This window comes from Musa acuminata, chromosome BXJ2-10 (genome assembly GCF_036884655.1).
Source record: "Musa acuminata AAA Group cultivar baxijiao chromosome BXJ2-10, Cavendish_Baxijiao_AAA, whole genome shotgun sequence".
In the NCBI taxonomy this organism is placed as follows: Eukaryota; Viridiplantae; Streptophyta; class Magnoliopsida; order Zingiberales; family Musaceae; genus Musa; species Musa acuminata.
Genome location: NC_088347.1, coordinates 30,861,621 through 30,889,610, shown reverse-complemented (window position 1 = coordinate 30,889,610; position 27,990 = coordinate 30,861,621). Strand labels below are relative to the sequence as shown.

At 40.9% G+C, this 27,990-nt stretch overlaps 4 protein-coding genes across 4 annotated transcripts; 2 read left to right on the top strand and 2 right to left on the bottom strand.

Annotated features, from left to right (window-relative positions):
- Positions 1–214: 214 nt before the first annotated feature.
- LOC135625108 (heat shock 70 kDa protein 17-like) lies at positions 215–10,472 on the top strand. Its single transcript, XM_065129450.1, has 14 exons — positions 215–1,210; positions 2,415–2,647; positions 3,468–3,627; positions 4,752–4,997; positions 5,114–5,250; positions 5,442–5,778; positions 5,858–6,019; positions 7,300–7,374; positions 7,459–7,559; positions 7,645–7,714; positions 8,320–8,376; positions 8,499–8,560; positions 9,667–9,739; positions 9,834–10,472. Exons 1-14 carry the CDS (start codon positions 440–442, stop codon positions 10,038–10,040), a joined length of 2,691 nt encoding a protein of 896 aa, XP_064985522.1. The 5' UTR covers positions 215–439; the 3' UTR covers positions 10,041–10,472.
- A 604-nt stretch (positions 10,473–11,076) lies between these two features.
- LOC135625106 (GTP-binding protein BRASSINAZOLE INSENSITIVE PALE GREEN 2, chloroplastic-like) lies at positions 11,077–14,707 on the top strand. The gene is made up of 3 exons (XM_065129447.1): positions 11,077–12,616; positions 13,738–13,905; positions 14,056–14,707. Exons 1-3 carry the CDS (start codon positions 11,126–11,128, stop codon positions 14,404–14,406), a joined length of 2,010 nt encoding a protein of 669 aa, XP_064985519.1. The 5' UTR covers positions 11,077–11,125; the 3' UTR covers positions 14,407–14,707.
- Positions 14,708–16,630: 1,923 nt separating this feature from the next.
- Positions 16,631–17,263, bottom strand: LOC135624229 (uncharacterized). The gene has a single exon (XM_065127646.1). The coding sequence runs from the start codon at positions 17,182–17,184 to the stop codon at positions 16,804–16,806; it is 381 nt and encodes a 126-aa protein (XP_064983718.1). The 5' UTR covers positions 17,185–17,263; the 3' UTR covers positions 16,631–16,803.
- Positions 17,264–20,987: 3,724 nt separating this feature from the next.
- Positions 20,988–24,265, bottom strand: LOC135625105 (U-box domain-containing protein 3-like). Its single transcript, XM_065129446.1, has 2 exons — positions 23,854–24,265; positions 20,988–22,103 (listed from the first exon to the last, which is right to left on the bottom strand). Exons 1-2 carry the CDS (start codon positions 24,156–24,158, stop codon positions 21,251–21,253), a joined length of 1,158 nt encoding a protein of 385 aa, XP_064985518.1. The 5' UTR covers positions 24,159–24,265; the 3' UTR covers positions 20,988–21,250.
- Between the last annotated feature and the right edge of the window lie 3,725 nt (positions 24,266–27,990).

Genomic DNA, 27,990 nt, shown 5'->3' with positions numbered 1-27,990 from the left:
AGCGTGATCCGCCCGCAGACGCACCCCTCGACGGGGAGTCGTCCATCCACGACCCTGGATCTCCCAACGCACCCCGCTTATTACCAGTCGCCACGTGTACGTATGTCGACGTGGCAATATGCCATTGGCACTATTGCGGCTTTGCCATGTAGTATTTTGCTATATATATTATATATATATATGTAAATGAGACGGATTATTATCGTTTGCAACAAATAGCGAGGAATAATAGAAAGCGGAAAGAAACTCTCCACGAGAGAGAAGACGAGAGACCGTTCCGCATCCTACTTCCTTCCACAGAGCTCCTTCGGAGGCGACAGCGCCAAACCCTACCCTACTCATCCTCCAACGGTGAGATTCCCCTCCCATTCCCCATCATCCGGCTACTGATTCCAAATTATTCTTCATCTTTGGCTGGAGCTCGAGATCGGCCGCAAAGATGTCGAGATTTGCGGCCGGAATCCGGATTCTTTTGGTATTAGTTTCGACCTTTTCCCTGCTTTTGATCCCCTCCGAACCGGCCGTCTCGAGCATCGATCTTGGCTCTGAATGGATGAAGGTGGCCGTCGTCAACCTAAAGCCCGGCCAGAGCCCCATATCCATCGCCATCAACGAGATGTCCAAGCGGAAGTCCCCCGCTCTCGTCGCTTTCCATGGTGGTAACCGCCTCGTCGGCGAGGAGGCCGCCGGGATCGTCGCGCGGTACCCGGACAAGGTGTACTCCTTCGTCCGCGATATGATCGGGAAGCCTTACAAGAATGCGAAGGATCTCACGTCTTCTCTCTACCTACCGTACGACCTCGTCGAAGACTCGAGAGGGGCCGCCGGCATCAGGATTGACGATGGGGTCACCGTCTATACCGCAGAGGAGTTGCTTGCAATGGTCCTTAGTTATGGGATCACCTTAGCAGAGTCCCACGCGAGGGTCCCGTTGAACGATGCTGTGATTTCGGTGCCGCCGTATTTTGGCCAGGCGGAGCGGAGGGGAATACTTCAGGCCGCACAGCTGGCAGGAATTAATGTGCTCTCGCTGATTAATGAGCACGCTGGTGCTGCTTTGCAGTACGGGATCGATAAGGACTTTGCGAACGAGTCACGGCATGTTATATTATATGATATGGGTTCCACTAGTACTTACGCCGCTCTAGTTTACTTCTCGGCGTACAATACAAAGGAGTTTGGGAAGACGGTATCGGTTAACCAGTTCCAGGTAAGACTCTGATCACCTTAAATTCAAATGTGCTACTTAGAAAGCTACTTTTCATGAAGTGCCCGTTGTTTAGAACTCTTGGGATTATATAGTTAAATAATGTCCTATGCTTGCATTTGTCTCTACCGGCCTATCTTAGTCGTGTCTCAATCTTCCTTCTCTAAAAGTAGCCAGAACTTTTTTTTCCTTGGTCTGCTTCCATTCTCTATATACATACATGACCTTTCTTCTTATGTGGCGTCATGACCATATACAAATATATGGCCTCACAAACTGCATTTTAGAACACTGATGACAGAATTATACTGTTACTTTCTAGGACTATGTAGAAACTTCTTAGATATATAGTTTTTTCTGGAATTTAAATGGATACTATGTGTATACTGGGGGACTGTTCCAACATCAATTAAAGAAAGAGCAGATGGAGAAACTTGCAAGTCAGGTTGATGTAATGTACAACGAGATATTGGGCTTTTTTTATTTTCTATATCAACAATGATGCCTTTTAGGTTGTAACGGGTAGCCAAATCCTTCACCTTGGAATAACCTTAACTAATAGGAACCGATATGTATGCTTTGATAAAGCTGTGGGTAAGAACATCAACAAATTGAAAATCATGTAGCTTATTGGACTCATTGATGCAAAGTAACAACTGGTGTTCAGCTGTATGAAAAATCAACTATAGAATATTTTGAGTTAGATTTAGGTGTAGGAATTTTGTGGGCAATCCCTGCAAAGGCTGATATGAAAGTCCTTAGGCTGGAACTAAGCAATTTGGTTTCTATAATTTGCTGGAAGCTCAGGACAGCATTCAGCAAATATGTTTATCACCAAGTTGATCAATTATGGTTGAGAATCAATGTCTATTCATGAGTGATATCTCTTTACAACAAAGATACAAGCAGAAAATTTAATACCCACCAAACACAAATAAGAGGAAGCAATAATAAAAACATGGATAAAAAGAAGATTCAGTTTTGGTGTTTCCTATATTCCTTCCTAGAATATGACTTTAGTTGGGTTGAAACTTATGACTTTGATGTTGTTGTAGAATGTGACTTTACTTGCATTTTCTTGTTTCATATACTCCCATTAGTTTTGCTTTCATGCAGCATGCACATTGTTTAAATTTTGTTCTATGCAGCAAAAAATGATTTAATCATTACTTGTATGAGTTTCATGCTAGCATATTAATTCTGACAGGTAAAGGATGTTAGATGGGATGCGAAACTTGGAGGTCAAGATCTGGAATTGCGTTTAGTGGAGTACTTTGCTGACGAGTTCAATAAACAATTAGGAAATGGGTTTGATGTGAGGACGTCTCCTAAGGCAATGAGTAAATTGAAGAAACAAGTCAAGCGAACAAAAGAAATTTTGAGTGCAAATACAGTGGCCCCAATGTCAGTGGAATCTCTATATGATGACCTTGATTTCAGGTATGATCACCCTTGTGGTGTTGGGTATTTATTGGCCTGGATAGGTGGAGCACTGAATCTGATTGCTGATGACTTGAAACTTATACTCTCTCTCTATATATTTTCTATTCCTATTAATATAACTTGTTTTCTGCCATCATTTGGCTACTACCATTTCTCTTATTGTACTTCTGTTAGCACTATATTATTTTAATTTATCACATCATTTAAATTGTTAAAAGTCAGTTGTGGGATGCCTAACACTTGAGTAAACCTCTGTCAACTTTCAGTTAACTTGCATTCTGTTTTCCTTGAGCTTTATTATTACTTGATTGTTGAGTTTGACTTTCATTATTATGTTCAATTAATTATGCATGTACGGTTGGATGCTTTGTCATATAAGATTTTTCTTTCCCTTAATCTGCATACCTTACTATGTTCATTTATGAAGTTTGATTGAATGACTAGTTATATGATTGATGTTCTTAGGTTTTTCATGATTGTTTTGAAGCATTTTATATTTTGGAATTGGTTGTACCTAAGTTATCGGTCATTTTTTAAAATTTCATTGAGCAGAAATATTCGCTAACTTTCTTGAGGTTGTTACAAAAAACTCTTTCACAAACCAGGAGACGAAGTTTATCTGTTATTATTTGTAGTAATGTTTTTAAGAGGTATTTACAATACTCAGTGATGTTATCTTAAAATTTTTTGGATGTTGTAAAAGTTATTTGTGATTGTATTTTCCTGCTAGTATTTGCCAAGTTTATGCTATAATGTTATCTTCAGCTTTGCATTTACAAAGTCAATACTGAATGTATTCAATGTTTGTGTGTTTCAGAAGCACTATATCTCGTGAAAAATTTGAAGAACTCTGTGCAGATTTGTGGGAGAGGGCACTTGTGCCATTAAAAGAGGTTCTGAGAAACTCTGGATTGAAGATAGATGATATTTATGCTGTGGAGCTGATCGGTGGGGCTACTCGTGTGCCAAAGTTACAGGTAACTAGCAATAATATTTCTGTTTCTTTGGCCTTATAACTTTGTTCCTGAAAATATGCCCTACTTATCGCATAGACAAGTTGGAGTTCTGAAAGAGGCTTTAGCCAAGAGTGATCATTACAAAAATGATCTATTTGTCGGTTTAGATTTTGGATGATGTTGTTCAGGAGGTTCTTGTCAAAATGTCCCTGTTTCGGAAGTTGTGTTATAGTTTTATAACCAAGTCAAATCAACAGCCATGTACCTTATATGAAGGTATATTTTAACCTAAAATGAAGATTGTGTAACATAGGTCGAGAAGTTGTCACCATTAATTATTATTAGCTAAAATCTAAATTCAAGTAGGGAACTACTGTAGGTTTTGTCACGACCCGGTCTTATAAGATAACTGGTGTATTAATTTCATTGAGCCTAAACCACTGAAAGTTATCGGTAGTACAGCTATCGGACCTTTACAAGCTAATCTAAGTGTTAGTCTACTTCCGATGTGAGACTAAGCCTAGTGTTACATGTCTTTATATATCTATTACATATCTAGAGTATCTGTTTATTTCTGTATTAGTGGGGCAAATTTAAGACTCTTTTTTAAAACAAGAAAGCACTGTAACAGTTTAACTTAACAATTTTCACCTAGATAGGTTGGTACTTATCATCTTGGTTGATCACCTTTGGGTATAACTGGTGTTGGATTAGAAATCATAGCAAACATATCAAGAAATAAGTTTGAACTAATATTCTTGCCTTCTAGATTTATTCATTTTCGGATAATTGTATTTTGTTATACTTAAACCAAAGTCTGAAGTTCAGACTCTGAACAATCAATTAGACAGGGATTGCTAATTGTTTTAGTATATATTATATTTGGTTGATGGTTGATTCCTGCAGCAAATTTACATGATATTGCCAATTACTTTTCTTAGAAACATCTTGAGAAGTGTAAGATCAAGTTGTATAGTTTTGTTATGAATAGAAGTTGCATGTGGTCCCTTATGCACACCTTTTGTAGTTTTCGCTATACCTAGTTTCAATGATATGTATATCAGTTATTTATCAATGCCATGTTGATGATTACCATAAAAAAGTTCGATGGTGGAAATGACTTACTACAATGTATCGTGATGCAGGCTAAGCTCCAGGAATTTCTTGGCAGGAATGACCTGGACAAGCACCTTGATGCTGACGAAGCAATAGTTCTTGGTGCATCACTACATGCTGCCAATTTGAGTGATGGCATCAAGCTAAATCGTAGGCTAGGAATGATTGATGGATCTTCTTATGGTTTTGTGCTTCAACTAGATGGGCCTGATCTTTTAAAAGATGAGAATACTGATGTGTTGCTTATACCACGGATGAAAAAAATGCCCATCAAGGTAGAAACTTTGCATTCTATTGAGTCTACTTCATATGTTTAATTAAAAATTTCTGATATAACACCTATTCGGGCTCTTAACTCTTTGGTTATTGTCGTAACCCTTTTGTTGAACAGTTATTCAGGTCTATTAAACATAACAAGGATTTTGAAGCTTCACTTAGCTATGACAAAGCAAATGAACTGCCCCCAGGAGTTTTTTCATCTAAGTTTGCACAATATTCAGTATTGGGTTTGACTGAAACTAGTGAAAAGTAAGACACCTCACCTCTGAATTAATCACTACAGAGAAGCTATTGAAAAATCTTGTTGTTTTTTTATTTAAGTTGCTTTTTGTGATATTTCAATATTACATATTATTTAATTTCTTTTTGTTTATTCTTTAGTTGTTTTTTCTAATTGCTAGTGTTACATTGAACTTCTGTGTCACCTTTTTCTTTTGAAGGTATGCTGCTCGCAACCTCTCATCTCCCATCAAAGCAAATCTGCATTTTTCTTTGAGCAGAAGTGGAGTTATATCTCTTGATCGAGCAGAGGCAGTTATTGAGATAACAGAATGGGTGGATGTTCCTAGGAAAAACACTACATTGGAAAATAACACCACTGACAGTTTTAATGCATCTACTGAAACAAGTCCAGGGAATACTTCACAAGGCAATGCAGAAAGCCTGAGTTCTGATGATGATGCTGATATCTCATCCAATGCCACTAAAGGGAAGCAAGATAACGATATCATTACAGAAAAAATATTGAAGAAGAAAACCTTTAGGGTACCACTAAAGGTAGAACCTGATTGATTGTTCTGCTTTTTTGTTATTTAAAAATCATTTTCTGAATCTAGAATCTTTTTGTATGCCATAGGTAGTGGAGAAATCTTCAGGGCCAGGATCTGTTCTTTCAAAAGATTCATTTTCTGAAGCTAAAATCAGATTAGGTGCACTTGACAAAAAAGATGCTGAAAGAAGAAGAACTGCAGAGCTCAAAAATAGCCTGGAAGAGTATATATATTCTACAAGAGAAAAGGTTTGTCGTGTAGTTTTTCCTATTTAATAGTGTGCTCCCTGTTATATGGTGAAGGTATTACTTTGTGAGATAATCAACTCTTTGTTGTTCTGTTCGCACTCTAACACGTTACTTTATTATTTAATTTCTCTTTGAAGGATTGAAAAATATTATGAGCTCAAAACACAGTTTTTTTGGGTTATTGATGGTTAAGCTTAGTTTGATTAATTTATAACAAAATTTCCAAGTTAATCCAAAAATTTGTTCCACCTTTTGTAGTTTTGGGTAATTTAGCTTTCACCTCTAATTATAGCGGGGGAACTTTTTCCATCTCTGTGGATGGTTGTAGTCTGTATACCATACTAATATAGGTGTATATAAGAAAATCATGGCTGCACAGATTGTCCACTTAGGACAACCTTTAATCAATTATTTTGGCTAGAATTTCATACTCCTCAATGGTTGAAACTGATAAACAAGGCAATGTAGGGATCTGAGATCAGGTTTCACTAAATTCTATCATGCAACCAATTTTTGAAATAAACACGTAATCTTGTATTAGTATTGCTTTAGGAAAAAAAAACAATCAGAAAAGTCATCCTAGAAATATTTTGGAAGATCATAAAACATCTATAAAGATTTTTTTTTCCTGGAAAAAGATAAACAGATAAGGAAAATCAAATTGTATCATCCAAACATATTTAGAGAATAGCATGGACTATGATGTATAAACTTTGTTTGAGAGGAGACTTTGAGAGCAGTTATTCCTCAATGTTGGTGATGGTTCATCATAATTCTTACTTCTTAGTAGCTTGCCTGAAAGTTATACTCCTATAGTTTCAAGCAACTCGAGAATCCTTCATAGCTCCAGTTGTTTTTCAATCTAAAAACTTGAATTTTTGTGTTGACATGTGCATGCAGCCTTTAAAAAGGATCGTTTTGACAACTCTAAGTTTGGTAGCCTTTGGCATTTCTGTGAATAAGTTATGGCAGTTGAAAGAAACCATATTGTATAATACTCATATTTAACCATTCAAATCTGAGAAATCTTATTTATATTGGATGTTACCCAATTTTAACCATTCAAATCTGAGTGCAACAATGTGAACAAGTATGACACTCTGCTAACATAAGATATGATAACCATGGGATTGGGTATTACAGGAATATTCCCATCTATCATTTAAATAATTTGATTTTCAGAAAATTCTGCTGGTAAATGATTTAACTATTATGTTCTAAACTTTTGTATCGTTTAAAGTTTAAACTATTCTCTCTTGCTTTAACTTTATTTGTTGCAGATAGAAGATAATGCTGAAGTTGGGAAAGTCTCATCTGAAGAAGAGCGCTCTTTCTTTGTAGAGAAACTTAGTGAGGTGGGGTTGGTCATTTATTTTACCAAGTCTCTAGTCACATGGTGCTTTGCGCTGGGTTTTAATCATTCTTTTCTGTTATTGCAGGTGCAAGAATGGTTGTATACTGATGGTGAGGATGCTTCAGCTGGTGAATTTAAAGAACGACTAGAATCACTCAAAGCCATTGGTGATCCTATATTCTTCAGGTAAATTACAGTTTAACTATTGAGGAACATGGTGGTGATGATAGATAAAAATGTATAATATCTAATACTTGATTTCTCTATCTAGATTGAACGAGTTAACGGCACGACCACTTGCTTGTGAGCATGCTCGTCTTTACCTCAATGACCTACAAAAGGTACTTAGTAATGCCAAGATGCTGATTTCACATGCTTAATTTCCATTTACTAATAAATAGAGGGACAACTCAATGCATAAGGTTCCCACCAATGGGATCCTGAGGGTCAGATATACAGAGTTTGAGTCTACATGGATAGTGCGAATCATGTTATTCGAATCCTGGACAGTCACCATGGAGCAAAACTTATTGTGGACCTGTGGTGCCAAGGCTAACTATTTAGACTGTTTCTTCTTATTTTCCTATATGTCTGGAAAATGTGCTAATCTGATGCCCATAAGTGTCTTTGAATCCTCTTACTTGTTTGAATGCAACCTACATAAGACATCAATGTCATTGTTAGAGAACGTAAACAAAGAGGTTTTGATTTATCATTGTAAAATCTGGAGTTGCAAACTATGAAGTCAGATTTGTTAAGCTGATTCATGTTGTTCCTTGATTTGTTCAAATATCCTTTCTTGTAACAGAAAAGTCATAAGTTCAATCAAAATAGCTCAGACTGGGGTAGAACTTGTATAAGTCACATTATGACAAATGCATTGATTTGTTATAGACTGGCTACCGTGTAACGCATCTGTTGATTATATTTTTCTGAATGTTTACAGATTGTGAATAATTGGGAAATGAATAAACCGTGGCTTCCCAAAGCTAAAACTGAAGAGGTAATTATTGGCATTATGACTTAAAAAGTTGATTCATGCAGTAGGTGATATATATTTTCTTGTAAACTATTCTCATGTTAAGAGGTTGTAAATACAACTCAATCGAATGAATTCTCTTGCAGGTACTGAGTGAAGCTGAAAAATTAAGAAATTGGCTCGAAGAAAAGGAAGAACAACAAAAGAGGTGTTTTCTTGGGCTTTATATATTGATGAACCTCAACTTTTCTGCAAAATGTTCCCTTGTTTCTACTATTGAATAAATTTTATTTTTCTTAATTGGTCAATAAACCATCATCTTCTACTTAAGATTTGTGGGGCTAGGAAAGGTGGGGGAAGACACTAAATGTTATACGGAACACTTTGAATGGTTTGTGGCATCTAGTTTGATCATTTAAGTTGCCTACCAAAGGAGTTCAATTATAGAAAAAGATTCATCTAGCTGACTCTAGTAATTGTGAGCTTTTGCTGTTGTGCTGCATCTGTTTTTTAAGCATTAGAAATGAGTATTCATGGAGTTTATTAGGCTGATGTTGGGTTATGCTATTGCTGCTAAAGTTGAAGCAGAAATTCTATCCATGCCCTTTCTTCTGTGACCATTGACCATGGGAACTACCTCAGAATTGTTTTTGCTTTTTCTTAAGCACTGTCATTCTCAAATTTGTGAAAATGAACTTCCATTGTAATGTTTTGTATAGTATAAAATTTCTGCTGGATCAAGGAATTAAGTACCAGTCAGTATGGTGTGTACCAGACCATAACCAAGGGCAGGTACTGGACCATATAGGCCTGTACCTGTCTGTACTTGTTTTCAATTATTTTTTATTTTGATATCGGTTGATCTACCTGTACTATACAGATCTATCAAGTTACTGAAACCAGTATCAGATCTAGATTTTAGTCCTGGATATCAATATATAGATCCTTCACACACTGGTTTTGGATAATTTGCAATAGGTTAAAAGCAGCATGATAAAAGCTAGATGGGCTTTGGTAACATCAGGATGTCCAAACACATGAGCATATAGGGTTTCGAAAATATTTAGGATTTTTAGTTGTGTGATAAAATATAAATTACATCTAGGGACGGTCTAGTTTGGTTGCACTGCCTAACATCTCAACAGTATACTATTTGGTATTAGCTCAGGTGGATGTTAGAATATTTTGTGAAAATGTTGGTTTGCCTGACATCTCAACATACCATAGTGTGATCAGCAAAACCTTCCAATGATTTTTTGCCTTTGGTTTGAATTTGTGTTCACTCAATTAGTGTTTTTTTTTCCTTTGTTCCAGGACTTCCATCTTAAGCACACCAATTTTCGAATCAGAAGTAGTATACCAGAAAGTGGCCAAGCTTCAGGATAAGGTAAGGGAGCTCTGTACTGTGTACATAATATAAAAGCAGGTTAATCAATTTCATTTTGTGCTATTTTGACATACCAAAAATCCTGTGTTTTTAGGTTGCAAGTGTCAATAGGATTCCAAAGCCAAAACCAAAAATTGAGAAACCTCCAAAAGAAGAACCAGTGAGCCAAGAGAACAGCACAGGCACCTCAAACAATACTTCTGGTGAGCCAACGCCTGAGGCAGGGCACACCACGCAAGATTCTGTTGATTCATCCCATGCTGGAACTGATCAAGAAAGAGCGGTCCATGATGAGTTATGATCATCTCGTCTCATCACTGGCTCCATATCTAGATGGATAGCTATTGATTTTCAGGGAATATACCACAACTACAACTACAGATGAGCTCAAAACACCAGGCATTATTTCTTCTCTTCAGCAAATATAGGCATTTTGGTCATTTACATGAAAGGTAGATTTCTGCGGCGAGCAATTTTGCTAGCCCAGTGTTGCATCTACGAGCTATAAGCTATACTTAGGATCATATTTTTGCAATATTTAGTTTTTTTCCCTTGCTTCAATGGCTGCAGAGGGGCAGTGCTTTTTCAATTGGTGGATTATGTTACCATCCAAGAGGCTGATGGCATGTTGTAGAATTTGCACTGGCTCTAATATGTACTTCTGTTTTAGTGATTGTGGACTGCAACTTTGATGAAATGAGGAGCTTTATGAAACAGTGATTTAAAATTTTTATTCTTGCCCATTTGTACTTTTATCTTTTACTTTAATGGATGATCCTTGACAATGTTATCCGTATCAGATTTCTCTTTTGGGGGGTTGGCAATCATGCTAGTTCAGATTAATGTTTACAGTTTGGCAAATATATACCAATGATATTTAAATTTTAAATGTAAATTTACACCAAATATCATCACAAAATTGGTGTACAGATGAATATTCTACTTTTATGATGTTCTTATTATCTTATCAATCACGTATATCAGGTCAAATTAAATCAATAAAAATAACATAATTATTTTCGGGTTCCAATGATCTTTATACTTGTCATAATCAACAAAGAGAAACTAAATAAAGGATTTTAGTTTTTAGCTCTTAATTTAAATATTTTTTATAGGATGAATTCTAAAAAAGATGCAAGTGATTAATGGCAAGGAAGGAACGATCGACATTCCCTGTCAGCACGAGTAGACACAGTGATTAATAGGGATAAAATAATTATTTTTGAAAAAAAACTTTGGAGGTTTCTGCAAGGAAAAACACAATGTTTTTTTTTTTCTTCCGGGAATTCGCTCATATTTTTATATACAACATTTGTATTTTTAACTGATAAGAGCCCTTCGCGTACCGGATAGCACCAGCGTGAGCAGAGCCCTGAGCTCACCCCGATGGCGGAATCGCTGGGCCTCGCCTCCGTCGCCCGCGAGCTCTTCTTCCTCCGAGTAGGAGGAGGAAGAAGAGGAACAAGCAGCGGCTCTGTAGGTTATCTTCTGCTCTCCTCTTCTTTTTCTTCTTCTTCTTCTTCTTCTCCAAACGCTCCCTTCTCCCCACTCGCTTTCCCCACCCGGGGTATCCGTCCTTCCTCTTGCTCTCTTTCCGCTTCTGCCAAGTCGTTGATCCCGAAAGGCCCGGTATTTAGTGAAGGGAGGGAGGAGGACGAGCGCCGCCTCGTCTGCCCCGGCTGCGGCATCTTCATGCAGGACACTGACCCCGATCTCCCCGGATATTACCGGAAGAAGGTTGTCGCCCCCCGGAAGGAAGAGGAGAATCACTTTGGTGGCCTCTCCTCTGACACGGATGGATTTCTTGAAGAAGAAGAAGAGGAGGGAGGGATCGACGGGTTGGCGTCAGGGTCCGATCTTGAATTCGATATGGATGACCTTTCTGATAGGGTTTTGATGGAGGGAGCCAAGGAAGGAGAGGCAGTGGATGATGGGATCGATTGGGACTTGGACTGGGATATTGAAGAGGACGATGAAGAGGATAACCTTAGGAAGGAATTGGATGGGTTTGCTCCAGCCGGCGTTGGGTACGGGAACAACACGGAGGAGACGTTAGAGAAGCGCAAGAAGGAGAAGGTTTCCAAGTCGGAGAAGAAACGGAGGATGAAAGAGGTTAAAAGAAGAGACACGGAGGAGGATTCCGTCACAGTGTGCGCTCGATGCCACTCATTGAGGAACTACGGGCAGGTGAAGAACCAGAAGGCAGATAATTTGATTCCCGACTTTGATTTTGATCGGCTGGTCACTAGCCGGTTGATGAAACCTGCGACCAGCGCACCGGTGGTCGTCATGGTCGTCGACTGTGTGGACTTTGATGGTTCCTTTCCAAAAAGGGCAGTGAAATCCTTGTTCAAGGCATTGGAAGGAGGCAATAGGCACTACAAACCATCTAAATTACCGAAACTTGTGCTCGTTGCAACGAAGGTCGACCTTCTCCCTTCTCAGATATCACCAACGAGGTTGGACAGGTGGGTTCGCAACCGGGCTAAGGCTGCAGGAGCTCCTAAGCTTAATGCTATTTATCTGGTAAGTGCACGCAAAGATCTTGGAGTGAAGAACTTGATTTCTCGTATCAAGGAATCGGCAGGACCCCGTGGGAATGTCTGGGTGATTGGGGCTCAGAATGCTGGAAAGTCTACTCTGATTAATGCATTTGCCAAAAGAGAAGGTGTAAAGACTACAAGGCTCACCGAGGCTGCAGTTCCAGGGACCACATTGGGCATTCTCAGGATTCCAGGTATCTTGCCTGCAAAAGCAAAGATGTATGACACTCCTGGTCTTTTGCATCCATATCTGATGACAATGAGGTTGACAAGAGAGGAGCAGAAGATGGTGGAGATCAGGAAGGAGCTGCAGCCAAGAACATTTCGGATGAAGGCAAGTTGCTCGATACTGTGTTTACAACCTTTTTAGCTATCTGATTAACATGCTTAGGGCCTATATTTGTTAGCTAAAGTTTTTGGTCATAGATGTTTTGCACCTAACTAGTAGTAATTGGTGACACCTATTACAATCAGATTCAGGGTGTTCTTCGACCAATTGAGAAATCTAACAGATTAGTTACTCTTCTGATTCTTTATCATTGTAGTAGCATGCCCTTCAGAAGGATAGCACACTATCTGTGCACTTCTGTGACAAGCATGTGAGAAGATCGTATAGCTCCAGAAATATCTTCCAACATGACTCACTTATCACAAAGCCACTCTTTGATGAAGTATTTTTTTCACCTATTTGTCGAGTGTTACTGCATATGGATTTCATACATGCCATGAATGTTAGTTCAATAATGGCTTTGAGTTATATCTTTGTGGTAGAATTTTGCATCCAGAAGTTCCCGTTCTGTTAGAATTTGTTTGATCTTGGTAATTTCATCTGATAACAAGGTACTGTTGGGAATCTTGAACATGCTTTTGCATCTGGATTTTGAACCTTCTGTGGAATAAATAAATAATCTGCTAATATTACATCATGGAGTTAAAACTCAATGTTCCACATGTTCAGGGTAACTGACGTGTAACGTGCTCAGAGTTGCATGCAGTAAAAGTCTTGCATTATTCTTCTTTCTTATTGACTTTTTGGTATATAAAAAGTAGAGAACAACTTTGATCCACTTTGTTCTTAGGGATCATTCACAGACGAGCAGCAAGATTCTACTGCTAGTGAGAGCAAATGCTTTATATTCAACTCTTCAACTAGTTGTCACATTTTTTTCTTTTGCACTGTATGTTCTTCTTACAAGCTATGCAGATATCTAAATTGAACTTTGACCACAAGAGCTATTCATTTGTTTCGTTTCTCGGGTGACCGTTGTATTCTTACATGCTAGATCTATACTGTCTGTCTTTGAAACTTGAAACCAAATTGTATTTTTCAGTGTTGGATCTGCATACAGTTGTTTCAGAAAAACAGTTGTTAGATGGAGATTCAGTTGCAGATGTTTGTTTCATGCTGGTTCTTTGTTGTATTAACATTAATATTGTGGTTTATGTCCATTTCAGGTCGGGCAGACTGCTCATGTTGGTAGTTTGATGAGATTAGATTTGACCCAGGCTTCTGTGGAAACAATTTATGTTACCATTTGGGCATCATCAAATGTATCTTTGCATATGGGAAAGACCGATAATGCTGATGAGATAAGAACGAAGCATTTTGGCATTAGGCTGCAGGTGGGTTTTTTTTTTTTATTTCCACCTTTTGTGGCAGTAAACCCTCTATTCTGCTACCGCTATGTGATCATGCACTCCTACTTTGTCTTCAATCAAATCCTATCTTTGTCAGAGGCTTACCAAGATCCATTTCTGTGCTTGGGTGTTTAGCCACCTATTGGGCAGGACCGAGTGGCTGAACTGGGTGAATGGAGACAGCGAGAGGTGAAGGTATCTGGTAACAGTTGGGACGTGAACAGCATCGACATTGCAGTATCTGGTGTAGGATGGTTTTCACTGGGACTGAAAGGTGAAGCTACTGTGGTGCTGTGGACCTTTGATGGTATTGAAGTAACACAAAGAGAGCCCTTGGTTCTTGATAGAGCTCCGTTCCTGGAGAGGCCCGGATTTTTATTACCAAAGGCTATATCTGATGCCATAGGTAAGCAAAGCAGGATGGAAGCTGAAAAAGAGAAGATGAGAGAAGAGCAAACAGATTTTCTTCTTAATGCAAGCATCTAAATTTCATCTGCGATTGTAGACTATAGCTTCCTCGGCAAGCCTTTGGTTTGGTTTGTACCAAACAAGCATTGCAAGGAAGAAGTTTCTGAAGAGAGTATTCTCTTTGGACTCTTTATGCAACCGAATACACCCTACTAGTTTCCTTTGATAAAATATCTCCTGTTTTGCCTTAAATCTTACGTGAAAGTGTTATGTAATAGATCGGTAGAGATTCTGTACCATGGAAGTCGTGAAATTTGTCGTTGAGGATAATCTTGGCAAAATTATGAAGCTGATATTTAAAGGATGAACATTACCTGAAGTATGGACTCCTTAGATCTTCCAACTTATGTATCTTGGAAATTTTTAACATCTCCGGCTTTCCTTTTCTGTTGTGCATTTGCATTCAAATAAGGTGGCTCGGGAGCACACTAGCTTTACTCTAAGGTTGTATACAAGTCAATGCAGTTGTTTGCTTTAAGGAGTGCATTGATCCATCTCATCCACGAGCCAATGCAGTTGTTTGCTTTAAGGAGTGCATTGATCCATCTCATCCATCTCATCCAATGCAGTTGTTCGCCCATTTGTGTTCAAGGTATGGGTCTCCCTTTTTCTTTCTTATGGTGATTGCTTGCTTCCCTCTGTTGCAACTTGACTTGTGTTTATTCCCTGTCAATTGGGAAATCGGGCTTTGAGTCATTTATTCTCCTTTCAAACAAATTCATGCCATGAAGTTCATCTGATGAAAATTTTGTCGTAGTTTGGCTTAGACTGTCTTTGTTGTATTGGGAGTCGATTCAAATTCTAATTAGAATTATCATTAGAATGCTGATGTGCTTTTCCTTCATGCAGGTTGTATTCCATAAAGGTACCCGTCAAGTTTCCTCTAACCTTATTGTTGTGTGTGTATTTTACCATCATATAGTTGTATTTTTCCTGTAAAGAATACAATTTTTTTATGAGTAATTTCATTTCCGTTTCGATCCTGATCGTGTTTACACTGATATACCTCAATCCTTGCCTCGTTCTTAGCTCAAAGCTGATCAAGTTCGACCCGGATAGGCTGGATTGCAACAGTGACTACAAATGATACAGGAACGGAGAACGTTCTTAATCCAACGTTGGCTTGTGTTAAGACTTGGAAGATTAATGTGTCACTCTGAGCTTGGATACACCTTCACCTAGCCTAGTCAATCCATTTGTATCTAGCAATTCTTTCAAGTTTTCTTGTGTCCTACGAAAACGAAATTACCCTCATAACGTGAGATGGTGTTCTTGATCAGGTCACGGGCTATGACTTTTTTTTTGTGAAGCATCACAGTCGCAACCTTTTACGGTCAATCCTTCAGCACAGATCACCATATCGAGAGAAAGAGAGAGGGGCACAAATTGCCCAAGGACCTAAAACACATCTGACTGGTAATCAAAGATATTAATTTTAATATCTCATCGGTCCCGTAAGCCAGTCAAAATTCTCCCGAAGGTAAGATAATCTAGAAGCAGGGTCGAGGAACTTGTTTTAGAAGCGATGTCCATCTTCAACGCATGAACAAGTCAAATGAACCATCTCTTCTATCGTACGACGAGCCATGAGACTCCTAACGTTGTTCACATAGGTCGAACTTGCCGAAGAAGTCTATCGATCTGCTTCCAGCCGACTGTTTGAGTCAAACAGCTAATCCGAGTTTGATGTACGGGTTAGTCTGACTTACTCAAGCTGGATTCAGCAGTGAGACCAAAGACTTAATGCGGCGAAAGAGGAAGAGAATGCTGGGAAGGGACCAAACATGCTCTGACTTGGTCGACAATCCCCATTGTTGTTTGTAATCTTGTCCTCTTGGAGCTTTGACTACCAGAATAGCAGCAATCCGGTTGCTGCTTCTCTCTCAATCGCTAGATCAAAGACAGCTGCTTTCCGATCACTAGATCCAAGCTAAATGAATCCTTCTTTGACTGCCAGTACTGAAAGCTTCCTATCAGTACGAACATGGAAAATGGATATAAGAAATATCTGTCCGTCTTCATCACCCATTGTTACATGTTGAGAGTATAAGGAATCAAAGTTCCCATCTTTCTTTGTTACAGGCCAAATAATGTTCAAGCTCATCCAAACCTTGAAGTAATACTCTTTCAGCTGGCAATCTCTCCTGTTTGCAGTCTGCAGAAGCTACTGAGAGCCATATGTAGCAGAACATCTTCTTCAGTTATATATCGGAGACCACCACGAAGCTGAAAAAGAGCTATATATCGGAGACCATATTGATTCAACCATGAAAACTCAATACATCCATTGAACTGCAAAAGAAGTACATAACACTCATCCCTTCTACTTTGTTTGCACATGCCAAAGTACTCACGGAGGAGGAGAAGCATAAAAGAAACCAGAACAGAGTTCACGTAGGAATTATAGTCACAGCGCTAACAAACGTAACCGGCGGTCACCGGACTCTTCTGGGCGAAAGAAGGCAGCGGGCTCCGCAGCGGGGAGCGCGGTGTGGGCACCGCCTGGAGCTGGCGTCCGTCGGCGTCGTAGTAAATGACCCCGGAGAAATCCAGTGGCTGGCACTTCTCCCCCATCAGAATCGTCCTCCGCCACACACCGTCCTCGCCCTGCATCTCCTCCTCCAGCTCTCCCTCCGTGTCCTCGTCGCCGAAGCCTCCATCCCTCTCCTTCTTCTTGCCGCGGAAGGAGGGGATGAAGCTGGACCGGCGCCGGGAGAGCTTCCTGGCCGCCCGCGACATGTTCCTGGACCAGGCGGACACGAGGGCGGTGACCGCGTGGAGCAGCCCGATCGCCATGGCCTTACCTACGGAGCTCGGCCTGGAAGGCGTTCGGATCGATGCCTTCAAGGTCTTCGCTCACATCACGCTCGCACACACACACGTATATATATATATATATAGATAGGGAGAGGAGGGAAACACAGCGGTCCGGGATTGGACCGGGTATTTTGAAGTAGAAAATTAGCATGGGAGTCGGTCCAACCAAAAATAAAAGGGGTTGCTTAGGAAGTAATGGTCATATTGTGTGCGCGCATGGCCAATAAGAAATAGTAGATGAGCATCAAAAGAAAGAGGAAAAGGTTTGTGATTCCCTCAAAAGCTTTCCTTTTGCTAAATGATATCTTTGTGCATTAAAAATTAGGGTTTATCAGATATTCCTCATCAGTAATTTTATTGTTGGTCGGCAATTTCTAATCAAATCCCATTCATCACTAACATACAATTCCCACTCCCAGTCTTGCCTTCGATTCTATCATACTTTAAATCCACTTGCACCTCAAAGTGATTGCTAGTAAAGGTGTGCGTGGAAGTGTATCACCATTTGCAAACATATGGATTCTCTACGATCTCCATTTCGGTCACATCCATCCAATCATGTCTTACAACCAAAGTTACTGACCAAAGAAAGCATATCCATTTGCCTCCAATTTGAACAGGTAAAAGAGATGGCTGATCCTAATCTAACATGGAAGGAAGAAAGTTTAGGCAGCTTTCCTTTGTTTCCTTTCCGCAGCCATTTCATTTTAAGGGAGTCAACCTGCAGAGATTGGGTCGAAGATTTTGTCCAAACTCTTATTTTCCTCGTTTGGCGTCACTGCGTGTCCATCATCGCCCACCATGACTAAGACCGTAGTGCAGTGGCCGGCGCAATGGACCCAACTCACATCTCACCGAGCTCCAATCCAGGAAGGACAATCCATGGATGTCCACCAGAGATGAGTGGGAGCTTTTTACACTTGAAGAAGTTGGTTCAGCAGCATTTCGTCGGAGATAGAACAGCACACATCAGATCATGTGATGGTGGCGGCACCGAGTTTGAAGTTTTGTGACATTTGTGGCTCGAGAAGATACAAATGGCAGCGCAAGTCAGTTCCTTGTCATCCATTAAGCTGACAAGCTGCGTAGATAAACTGCATAGATAGATCAGCAAGTGGTGACCAACCCCTGCCAAGAACGAGACGGTGGCATTCACCACCGGGGTGGCTCATCTTACATGGCTGGAGACATGCGGGAAGCTCTTACAAGTCCCTGATAAATTAGTTCGTCCAAAATGCTCTACTGTGGCAATTAAGCAGTCAAATGATGAGCACTTCAGTGGGCCGTCTTAACGCTAAGCTGTAGGATGGTTTGATATGCCATCGTACACGAGCAATGATCGAACTATTTGGATTCTTGCTGGGTTTCAACTCTCATATACGATACACCGACCTTCAAGGATTCGCAGACGGCAAGTAATCGGTGAAGAACATGAGCTGCAAAAGCTCTCACGAGCTTCAGATCTTTTGTTTATCCTTTGGCTGTGGTTGAAGGTGAAGGTGCATCAGAAGGCAAGCAATAGTTATCCTTACTCGAAGTCAGCATTGAAGACCAAGTCTAACAAGTTAGGTTGTAGTGGAATGATAACGGAGGTGGGCATCGAAAGACCCACTTCATCTGCTCAACAGGTCATTCTTCTCTCTAAAACCTACATAGTAGTTGGGTCAGTGTGAAGGTCAACGTACAAGGCCAAAGACATAATAAGCTCACATTTATCACGGGACCAGAGTTGACTTACTCATGTATGTGCTCTCTTCCCAAACATATTAGTCTCTGACTTCATGATGATCTTCCAACCAGTCATCCGAACCACTCTTGTTAAGAGATCATTTGTTTTCTTCACCTTGACTTGTGTATCAATAATGCATGTCCATTGCAGGGTCGTCTTCGCTCGCACATGTTAAGTGAACTAAACCTTCAATCATTTGATGTCAGAAAAAATAATATATACATATATATATATATATATATATATATATATATAAAATTTTGTACTCTATTTAAGTCGTGAGAGGAAAGAGAAGGCTCAAGATGTGGTTATGGGCCTTTAAAGGGTCTCATTGAGTACTAGCCCGGCCCATAACCTCTGGTGTATCGAATTTAATTTGGGGCTAAAAGAATGCCTTATTGGCTCCAACGTATGGAAATTGAAACTACACCACTGTGTGAGCTTTGCTATTATTGCACAATAAGGAATAAATAGGGGACATGAATTTTCTTTTTCATTCGTCTCCATCAATATTAAGCGAAAATGCGGTGCATCATGCGAACGACTAGTTAATATTCCAATATCACCAATCTTGATGCATCGATCTCGATCTAACAGTTAAAAACAGTTATAGTCTCACTAATTTCCAACGACTCCTCGGAAGCTGTCGTCTTAGTGTACGGAATAGAACACTGCTTGCTCTACTCTCAGCCTAAACGCTGCCCGCCTCTCGGTGGCACGACCTGAGCCAAGTTCGGCAGCTGGTTTCCCTGGGAGTCGTACAGGATTTGGCCCGAGAACACCAGGGGCCTGCACCTCTCCCCCATGATGATGCTCTTCCTCCATAAGGCCTCTTCTACGGCTTCGCTGCAGAGGAGCTCTCCGTCCTCCTTTGGCGGAGTGCTTGGGCTACTGTCTGTATTCTCCTTTGCCATCTTGGAGTGCTTGCGGGTGGTGCAGAGGGAGTTGACAATAGAGGCGACCGCGGCCACCAAGGCCACAAGGAAGAACAGAGCGGCAGCGGCGTTGGAAGCGGGTGAGAAATTTGAGAGAGGAGCATGTCGGGCCATGTTTGCTTGTGTGTGTGTTATTGTTGGACCAGGCACTTGCCTTTTAAGCAGGAAAGGCAAGGAGAGGATGGTGTTTGGCGACGATGGAACCGGACAAAGAGTGAACATCTCCTCCATTTCGTTTAAAATCTCATGCAACACACCTCTCTCTCTCTCTCTCTCCCTCTCTCTCTCTCTCTCACACACAAACACAAACACAATAGTCGCACAGAATTCTTGGGAAGCTGACTGCATCTGAGTCAGTGGAGAGGCATTTTATAATTGGGATGGTTAAAGTGTCGTTACGGGGGGTCGGTAAATGTGCTCCAAGGAAAGAGAGTGGGGGAGGGAGGAGACGCTTACGAGCGAAGATAGCCTGATGTTTCAGTGCGACAAATCAATGAGGCCAAAGCTTCCGGCACAACTTTGCTTTCCATTTGCAATGGAGAGGTTGAGATGTGAACTCCCACCCTCGTTTATATCTACTTGTTTGTTCCTCGTTAGTTTGTATTCGAAGCTCTCGAAGTGCTCTGTTGCTGTCATTCCGTGCTGGTGCAGCAAGCCAGAAGACATCAATAATTTCACCATGGCTTTTTGGGTTTTGATTCGTCTGAATTGGCTAGTATGATATAATTCCATTAGAAAGGTGTATTATTCTAAATGACAACTACATAGGGTCGGATGATTCGGCCAACTTCTTCGCAAAGATCCATACATATTAGCAAGTGTAGGACACGCTCAGAGCATCACCACCCAAGGAAAGTGAGAAAACAAGGGGCAACTTGAAATTACATTTCAGATGTTGCTGTCGGAACTCTTTTAGGCCAAACGACTGTTTCTGAAAATTCCATGCATGAGAAACACAGACTCACAAACACTATGGTGTCGATATTTGCAACCCACCTTTGGAAAGGGATTAGGGATATTGGATTTGACGTCATGCTGGCTGCATATTTGGCACTAATATGCAATAATTGCTGGACATAGATAGAATCCAAAATATCAAATCAAACCAGAGATCCATATGAACACTAAAATATGAGACTGCAATTGGCTACGCTATAGAATTGTAACACAAATAGATCAGGAATATACTTTGGGATCATAAAGAGGTAACATAAAAAAGAACATATGAGATCAAACTAACAGCGCTTGGCTTGCGCTTCACCAGTCACCCGATACCATTAGCAGCCTGGACTGGCATCATCATGTTACGTTATTATGTGCTCACCACTTAAGCACTAAGGACAGAGAACAAACGATAACGCTTGTAGGAAAAGAAAGTTTCTCATTTTGAAGAGACTTCAGATCGACGCTTACCAGCAGGTAGTTCGGATGGAGTGCACATGAGTGCTCTTTGCTGCAGCTGCCTCAGGCTCTGCTCCATGCTAATCTGAACCATCTCAGCTAGCATTTTCTTTGCCTTTTCAGCTTGCTCGTGGCCGTCGATCTTAGACACGATGCTACTAACAATATTCTGCAGCGTATCCGCTTGTAATTCAGATCTCGGATACGGAGAGTCCCTCAATAACTCTAGGAGTCGATGGGCTTTGCCTTGAGATTTCGATGTCCCTTGAACGGTGAGCTCAAGAAGACCTGGAATGACGCCTTCTTTGAGAATGACTTCTCTGTATCTACTTCGGTCGCTCTCACACATCGTTAAGAGGGCTCCAACTGCATGCTCTCTGCTCTGAAGAGATCCTTCTTCAAGAATTTCCACCACCGTGAGCACCCCAGCTTCCTCGGCCATCAATGCAGTTCTCCCTTCATCAAAACCAACCAACGATTCCAGAAGGGCACAGCATTTTTCAGCTGTTTTCGAGGACTTCTTGTGGGTCTTGAGAAAGCCGATCAGAGGAGGGATAGGATGGAGTAAGAGGATAGTTTTGAGGTTATCTGTGATGGTGGAGAGATTGTAGAGAGCCGCAACGGCATCTTTCTTGGCTTGCTGGCTTCCATCTTTAAGGACGTTGACAAGGAGAGGGATGGCTCCAGAGGCACTTATGCTGGCTTTGTTGACTGATGCAGCAGAAAGGGTAAAGAGTGCAGCAGTGGCATATTCTTGTAAATCAGAATTTGTGGACTCTAAGAAAACAATTAGTGGTTCGAGTGCACCTGCTTCCACTATGCTGATCTTATTCCTGTGAATATCGAGCACGATGCAATTCAGGTCAGCATATTTTGAATTTTTCTCCACCAAGTTTAACACAATTACTGCTGCAAATTAATTAAAGAACCTAGTGTGGTTCTAACAGTCACAGTAAATCTTACATATTGAAGTGCACCAATGTCTAGAAATCACCATGCATAAAACTAAAAACTGTGAATTAAGACAGTTCGTTACTCTGACAAGATAAACCTGTAGGTTTTACATTTATACCTTTGTATCAACCGAGATATTGACTTCTGTTACTCTTTCTCTCGAGGCATATAAGCAGCATTAGCAATTCAAGAAAGCATATTTAGGGAAAAGAACACATTCTAAATGAAGAACATCAAGAAAGATGTTTGTATCCTTTGTTTTGCTAAGTAAGCTTGCTTTTTACCCTCATATGTATCGAGACTATGACTTCGTGCCAACCTGAGCTTCCCATTTATCCTCATAAGAACTAATACAGAAAGCTCCTCTGGTCCTAGGCAGCACAGAAGAATCCCTAGAAAACAAAGAACACGGTTGATAATAGGCTAGGAATACGACGGTGGACCTAGAAGTATTCTACATCATCAAGTTCAAGAAGAGCAATCCACTGAGCTTCCACAAACCTAAACAAATCTGGTAAAGTAAAGAAGATACCAGCTAAAAGGTGAAATTTAGAGAACGGCCAAGATGATACACAACTACTTTCACTGATTGCTTAACGCTGATCGAAAGGAAAACTATATTCATGAGTTTTTTTTTTCATTTTCTGCCTCAAAATTTTAATAGTCTAATCATACCTTAACATTGAAAGTTTCTTTACTGGTGGACCACAAAGTCAGACTATTTTTTCTAACAAATAATGGTGGCAAATGAGATTTAAGATGCATGAAATATATATAGTAACCAAAATGGTGATATAACGAAGCAGAAACCCCATTGAACTAAAGGTCATACACCTTCTACAAATCCTGGAAAGACACTCAGAGTAGCAACTCTACATTTCTTGTTATAAATGGTAAACTCATTCAATAGGTAGGCAAACTTGTTCTAGAACCTCCTTAGGCTTGGATTTCTGACAAAATTCATAATTGAAGCACAGATTACCAGACAACAAGCTCCTTTTTTGTCACACTAAACAGATGAAATGCATTGTACTTCCATTTTGAAAACTCAATAACATACGGTAAACATCTTCCTTTCTTGACAAAATTATGAAATAACAGATAAAACAAGGATATTTTTATTGGATGGTTTTTCTTAAGCTAAAGTGCTTTTTTTTTTAATTTGGTATCAACCTTTCGGCTAAGATGTAACTTCTGTAACAGGGTGTTTTTCACAACATCACAAAGTTGTGAAGTGTCATAACTAATTTCCTCAACCAAAAAGATAAAAATTCCTCACCTACTAAATCTAGACTCATTCTTAATCTAAATTCACATGATATCTCTGCAAGCAAACAAAAAAATGTTTTTTTTGTTTGTCCCAACAAACTTAAGTTCCAAAGAGTCAAGACAAAAACAGAAAAGAAAATCATCACAACAGCTTAAAATGTTAAAAGATTTATTCACATAGAAAAGATATGATAAACGCGATCCTATAACCCATCGATTTCACATAAGAAGAGAAGGCAACGCAATAGAGGCAAAAGAAAAATAACAGCAGCATGAGAGGAACGAAATTTTTCTCCACCGTAAACAACATATAATTGTACCCAACTAATTTTTCCGAGGGCAAAAGAACAAAGATCTCACCTTTCATCCTTAACAGCAAGATTCAGGAGTCCGAGGATGGCAGCCTCGCTGGACCCGGAGCTTCCAAACCGAAGCATCGACACGAGGGGCTCGATGGCGGCGGAGAGATTTCGCCGATTCCTGGAAGACGTCTTCGTCAGCCTCCGGATCTCCAACGCCGCCTGGACCTTATGCTCCCCCGTTCCATACCTAATGCGATCCATGATTCCCTGCAGCTCCGCCAGGGAGACCCTCCTTTCGCTGCCGCAATAGCCGGAACCCTCACCGCGGGCCTGAATCTCCGACAAGGCCATCCCTAAAAACATGTATATCTCCCCGGGTAATTCGTCCTCGTCTCCCCCTCTCCCTTTCTTTCTAGTAATAGTAAGGCTAGGAAGCGGTGAAGAGGAAGGACGGAGGAGGGGAAGGGGGCAGGAAAGGGGGTTTTATCACGAACGATAATGGCCGAGGTTAACGGCGCCGACGCTTTCGCAAACGAGCCGTTAGCTGTGGTGACGGGGCAAGCGGAACCGTTCGTGTCCGCTAGCCTTGACCGAGGCGGTTGGATTTCTTGCGGGCCCCTGTGACGTCGAGATTGTTCGACGCTGATCTCCTCGAAGAGATAGCACCGGTCAAACCTTGTTAACGATTTCAGGCATGAACTGTCGTCGTATGTTACATACACAATCACGTACACGCTGATCTCTCTCGCGAGCTCACAGAGCGAGGCGCTCATTGTATGGACCCTACAGGTCGAGATTTGGAGGGCCAAATCTTTTGGGTAACAAGATTGGGACGTAAATTGGGTCTCTTATTTTAATGAAGGCACGTCAGAAAGGTCGCAAGTGGCCCACATAAATCGGGCCGAACCGTTGGGGTGGATTTGACCCGGCTTATCCCAATTTGATGCCGAGGCGTGTCCCAAGCATCAACCAAATCTTAACACGCATCTCAAGGCACGATGAATTCGAGTCGCGCTATGCATCTTAATATCTCGTCGAGGAAATTGACTTCACGGCATCGAGAAATATTGATGAATATTTTACGTATATTTATTTAGTATTATTAGAATGTCATTATTGTTGGAAATATCTGCACCAACTCCCCATGAATCACATGCGTACAAATTTAGGTGGTGATTGTCAAACCCGGCCCCACCGTGGAGCGATGTGTTTCAAGGTAAAGAAAAGGGTAAATTGCAAATGGAACATTCATTTATAGCGTATCGAGGGAAAAATTGGAGGTAAATTGCTGTCTGAGAATCGAGTTATCCCATTAATTATAGAGTGATTAGCCTTTGTTCTAATACCAGATTAAAATATAAAGATCAAAAAATTAATATCATTAGTTGGCTTATTCATTCATTGGATCCCTTACGACGTGTGCGATTATTGGTGCCCAATCCAAATTTGAGTGACTGACTGTGACTCATTGTTATTTTGTCAATGACATCTTCCTACGATTCAATATGTGGTGCTAATCGCACCACTATTGTTAGGTAAATACGTTCCTTGCACCTCCCACCTACAATCACTCTCATAAATAAAGATCCATGCAGGTGTCCAACGTGATTTATATCACAATACGACGTCTTGAATGAACACATGGATTTCACGTAGGAAACGTGTTTCGAAGACAGAAATGGGAAGTGGACATTGCAAGAGGTCAATTAAGCAGACAAAAAATATTCTCAAATGAATCATCACTCTTGATTTCATCAACTACTCTCCTCGATCGTAAACTCCTGTGGCGTGGGGACAACAGCATATGACAATTAAGCGTGTGGAATTGTCAACAATAATTATTGTTGACCTAACTGCGTGATGCTGCTCAAACATAAAAATATGGCACATATGTAGCTTCTGATAATTTGACCAGTTCACGTAGCTTTTGAGTGACAATAGCTAAGTACCGATAGGGTGTATTATGGAATTTGCCACGAGGACTCGACCTCCGCCACATCAGTCCGAGTGCAAGGCCTTAGGATGAAGACGTAAAGCCATATCGGAAGCTCCACCAGAAACCCGGGATGATAGTTGGCTGCTCCTCGTGCCATCCAACGTTGTACTGACCAATTCGATCGCAACAAGGATCACTCCGGAAAACCCAGAACGGCACCGCATGATGCCATTCCATGTATCCTGGGTGATGAACGTCCGAAGGTATGTTCATCACCCGGGGGGTCAGCGTCGGTAAAGACCACGTACGATCGACCCCCCAAGAGCTACGATAAAAACTCATCCCTGGCATCTGACGAAAGGAGAGGCCAAAAAAAGAGAAAAATATCATCTCCCTATTGCCTTAAGCTTTGAAGGGGCCTAAATTGGGATCACCTCCCATCTTGACCTAGGCTCATGTGTAGGAATCCGTCGGGGGAAATCAAGGCGAAAGAAGTGCGTCTACACCAAACTCGACCTCGATCCTATCAAGCGAGACTTTCATCCCCAAGACAATCTTGGATATCGCTAGTCGGACCAAGCCGTACTGACCATGTGGCCACGGCTATAAGTTCACGGAACAAGTACAACCGAGGCATTATGCTCGATCGATACGGTAATTATATATTAAAATCATCTATTGGTTTGGGTATGCTTGAATATATTGCCTAAGAATGTTTTTGTTTCGTTGACAATTGCATCACGAGAGATGAGAGATGTGACAAATGTCAAACCTTTCATGGCCGCTCGACTAAAGGCAGCAAATGACTAGGGATCTTTAGAATCTGTCTGACTATTAACTACCAACGCAACGTGGAAGTAGGAATAACTACGGCTGCAGCACTCGCAGAGCTCCTTTAATGTAAACTCTGTCAGCTGCTTTACAGGTCATGCAGAAAGAACCAAGAATTCCGTGCATGCAGCTGCTGTCTTCATGCCGGTAGCTAATTTGCCTTTGACTTTTGGTGTTCGCATCTTTCCTTTTGTTCTTGCTCCATACAGAGGTTCTTATTCTCGTTTCTGCAGAGTTCATTTAATTCTTAGTTCAAGACAGATCAGAATGTAGCAGAACACCAAAATCAGTCCCCCAAAGGAGAAAGAATAGAAAGCGATCGCACATATACACGCATCGTATAGATAGCACACAAGGACTCGCATGATTTAGCTGTGGGATAATCCACTTAATTGAATTTACACAAGATAAATCTCTCGAGAACCTGAAAATTTTCTTGATGGAGGGAGGCTAAGCTCAAGAAGAAGCCTTTTATGGTTAGTTTCTGGGGACACAATCACGGTGGGGAATGGGGAGAGTGATTGCTATTTGTTTGCATCTTCAAATGGTTGGCTCGTGGTGAAGTTGTCGCTGTTCACATTCTCCTTGTTTATAGAGTGTCAAACCCACGGCCACACCCTCAAGCAAGCCTTTGTTCTCTCTCTCTCTCTTCTCACTCTCGTTGCCTTTGTTTCCGTTCCTTCTCCCATGGAAGATGCCTCCGACGACCGCGCAGGCCATCGCAGGAGCCTGAGAACCATGGTTGTGGATGATAACCCAACGTGCCTTAAGATCATCACCACAATGCTCGCAGCATTGCATTTCGTAGGTACTTACTGTTAGTCCAATCCGTAGGCTTTGCATGCATTCATCCCGTTGCTCGTAGAGGCTTCTTTATGGATTTCAAGTCATCCATGGGTATGAAATGTCTTCAGTTCCACCTCTTCTTTCCTTTGCTTCTTCGTGTGTTTCTCTGCTCTGGCTTCTTGATCTCTCGTAAGTAATAACTAGTCTCGTTTGCTGCATGCCCAGCCACAGAACGCGGCTGTTCCATGCTTCTTGCATTGTTTTGTAAAGCCGCATGAGACATGATCTAAGAGTAGCTTTTCTTTCTTGGTAACGTGGTTGCTTAACAAATGAAGCTATGGTTTCTTGGGGCAGTTCAACCCTTCAAGAGCGCAGCTGAAGCTTTTCTCTCTCTCCGTAAACAGAAGGAAGAAATCGATCTAGTCTTAATCGAGGTTCACGTCGGAGAGACCGGCTCGACTAGTCTTACTAGTTTCAAGCTGATCGATCATGTCGTGAAGGAGACCGACGTTTCTGTCATCAGTTAGCAACATCTCAACTTGTAATTTATGTTCTCGATCTCCTCGTTTCGGCATTGCATCGATCCACCTCAACTTCTTTGTATTACTTGTTGATGCAGCTATGTGCGCTGATGATGATCAC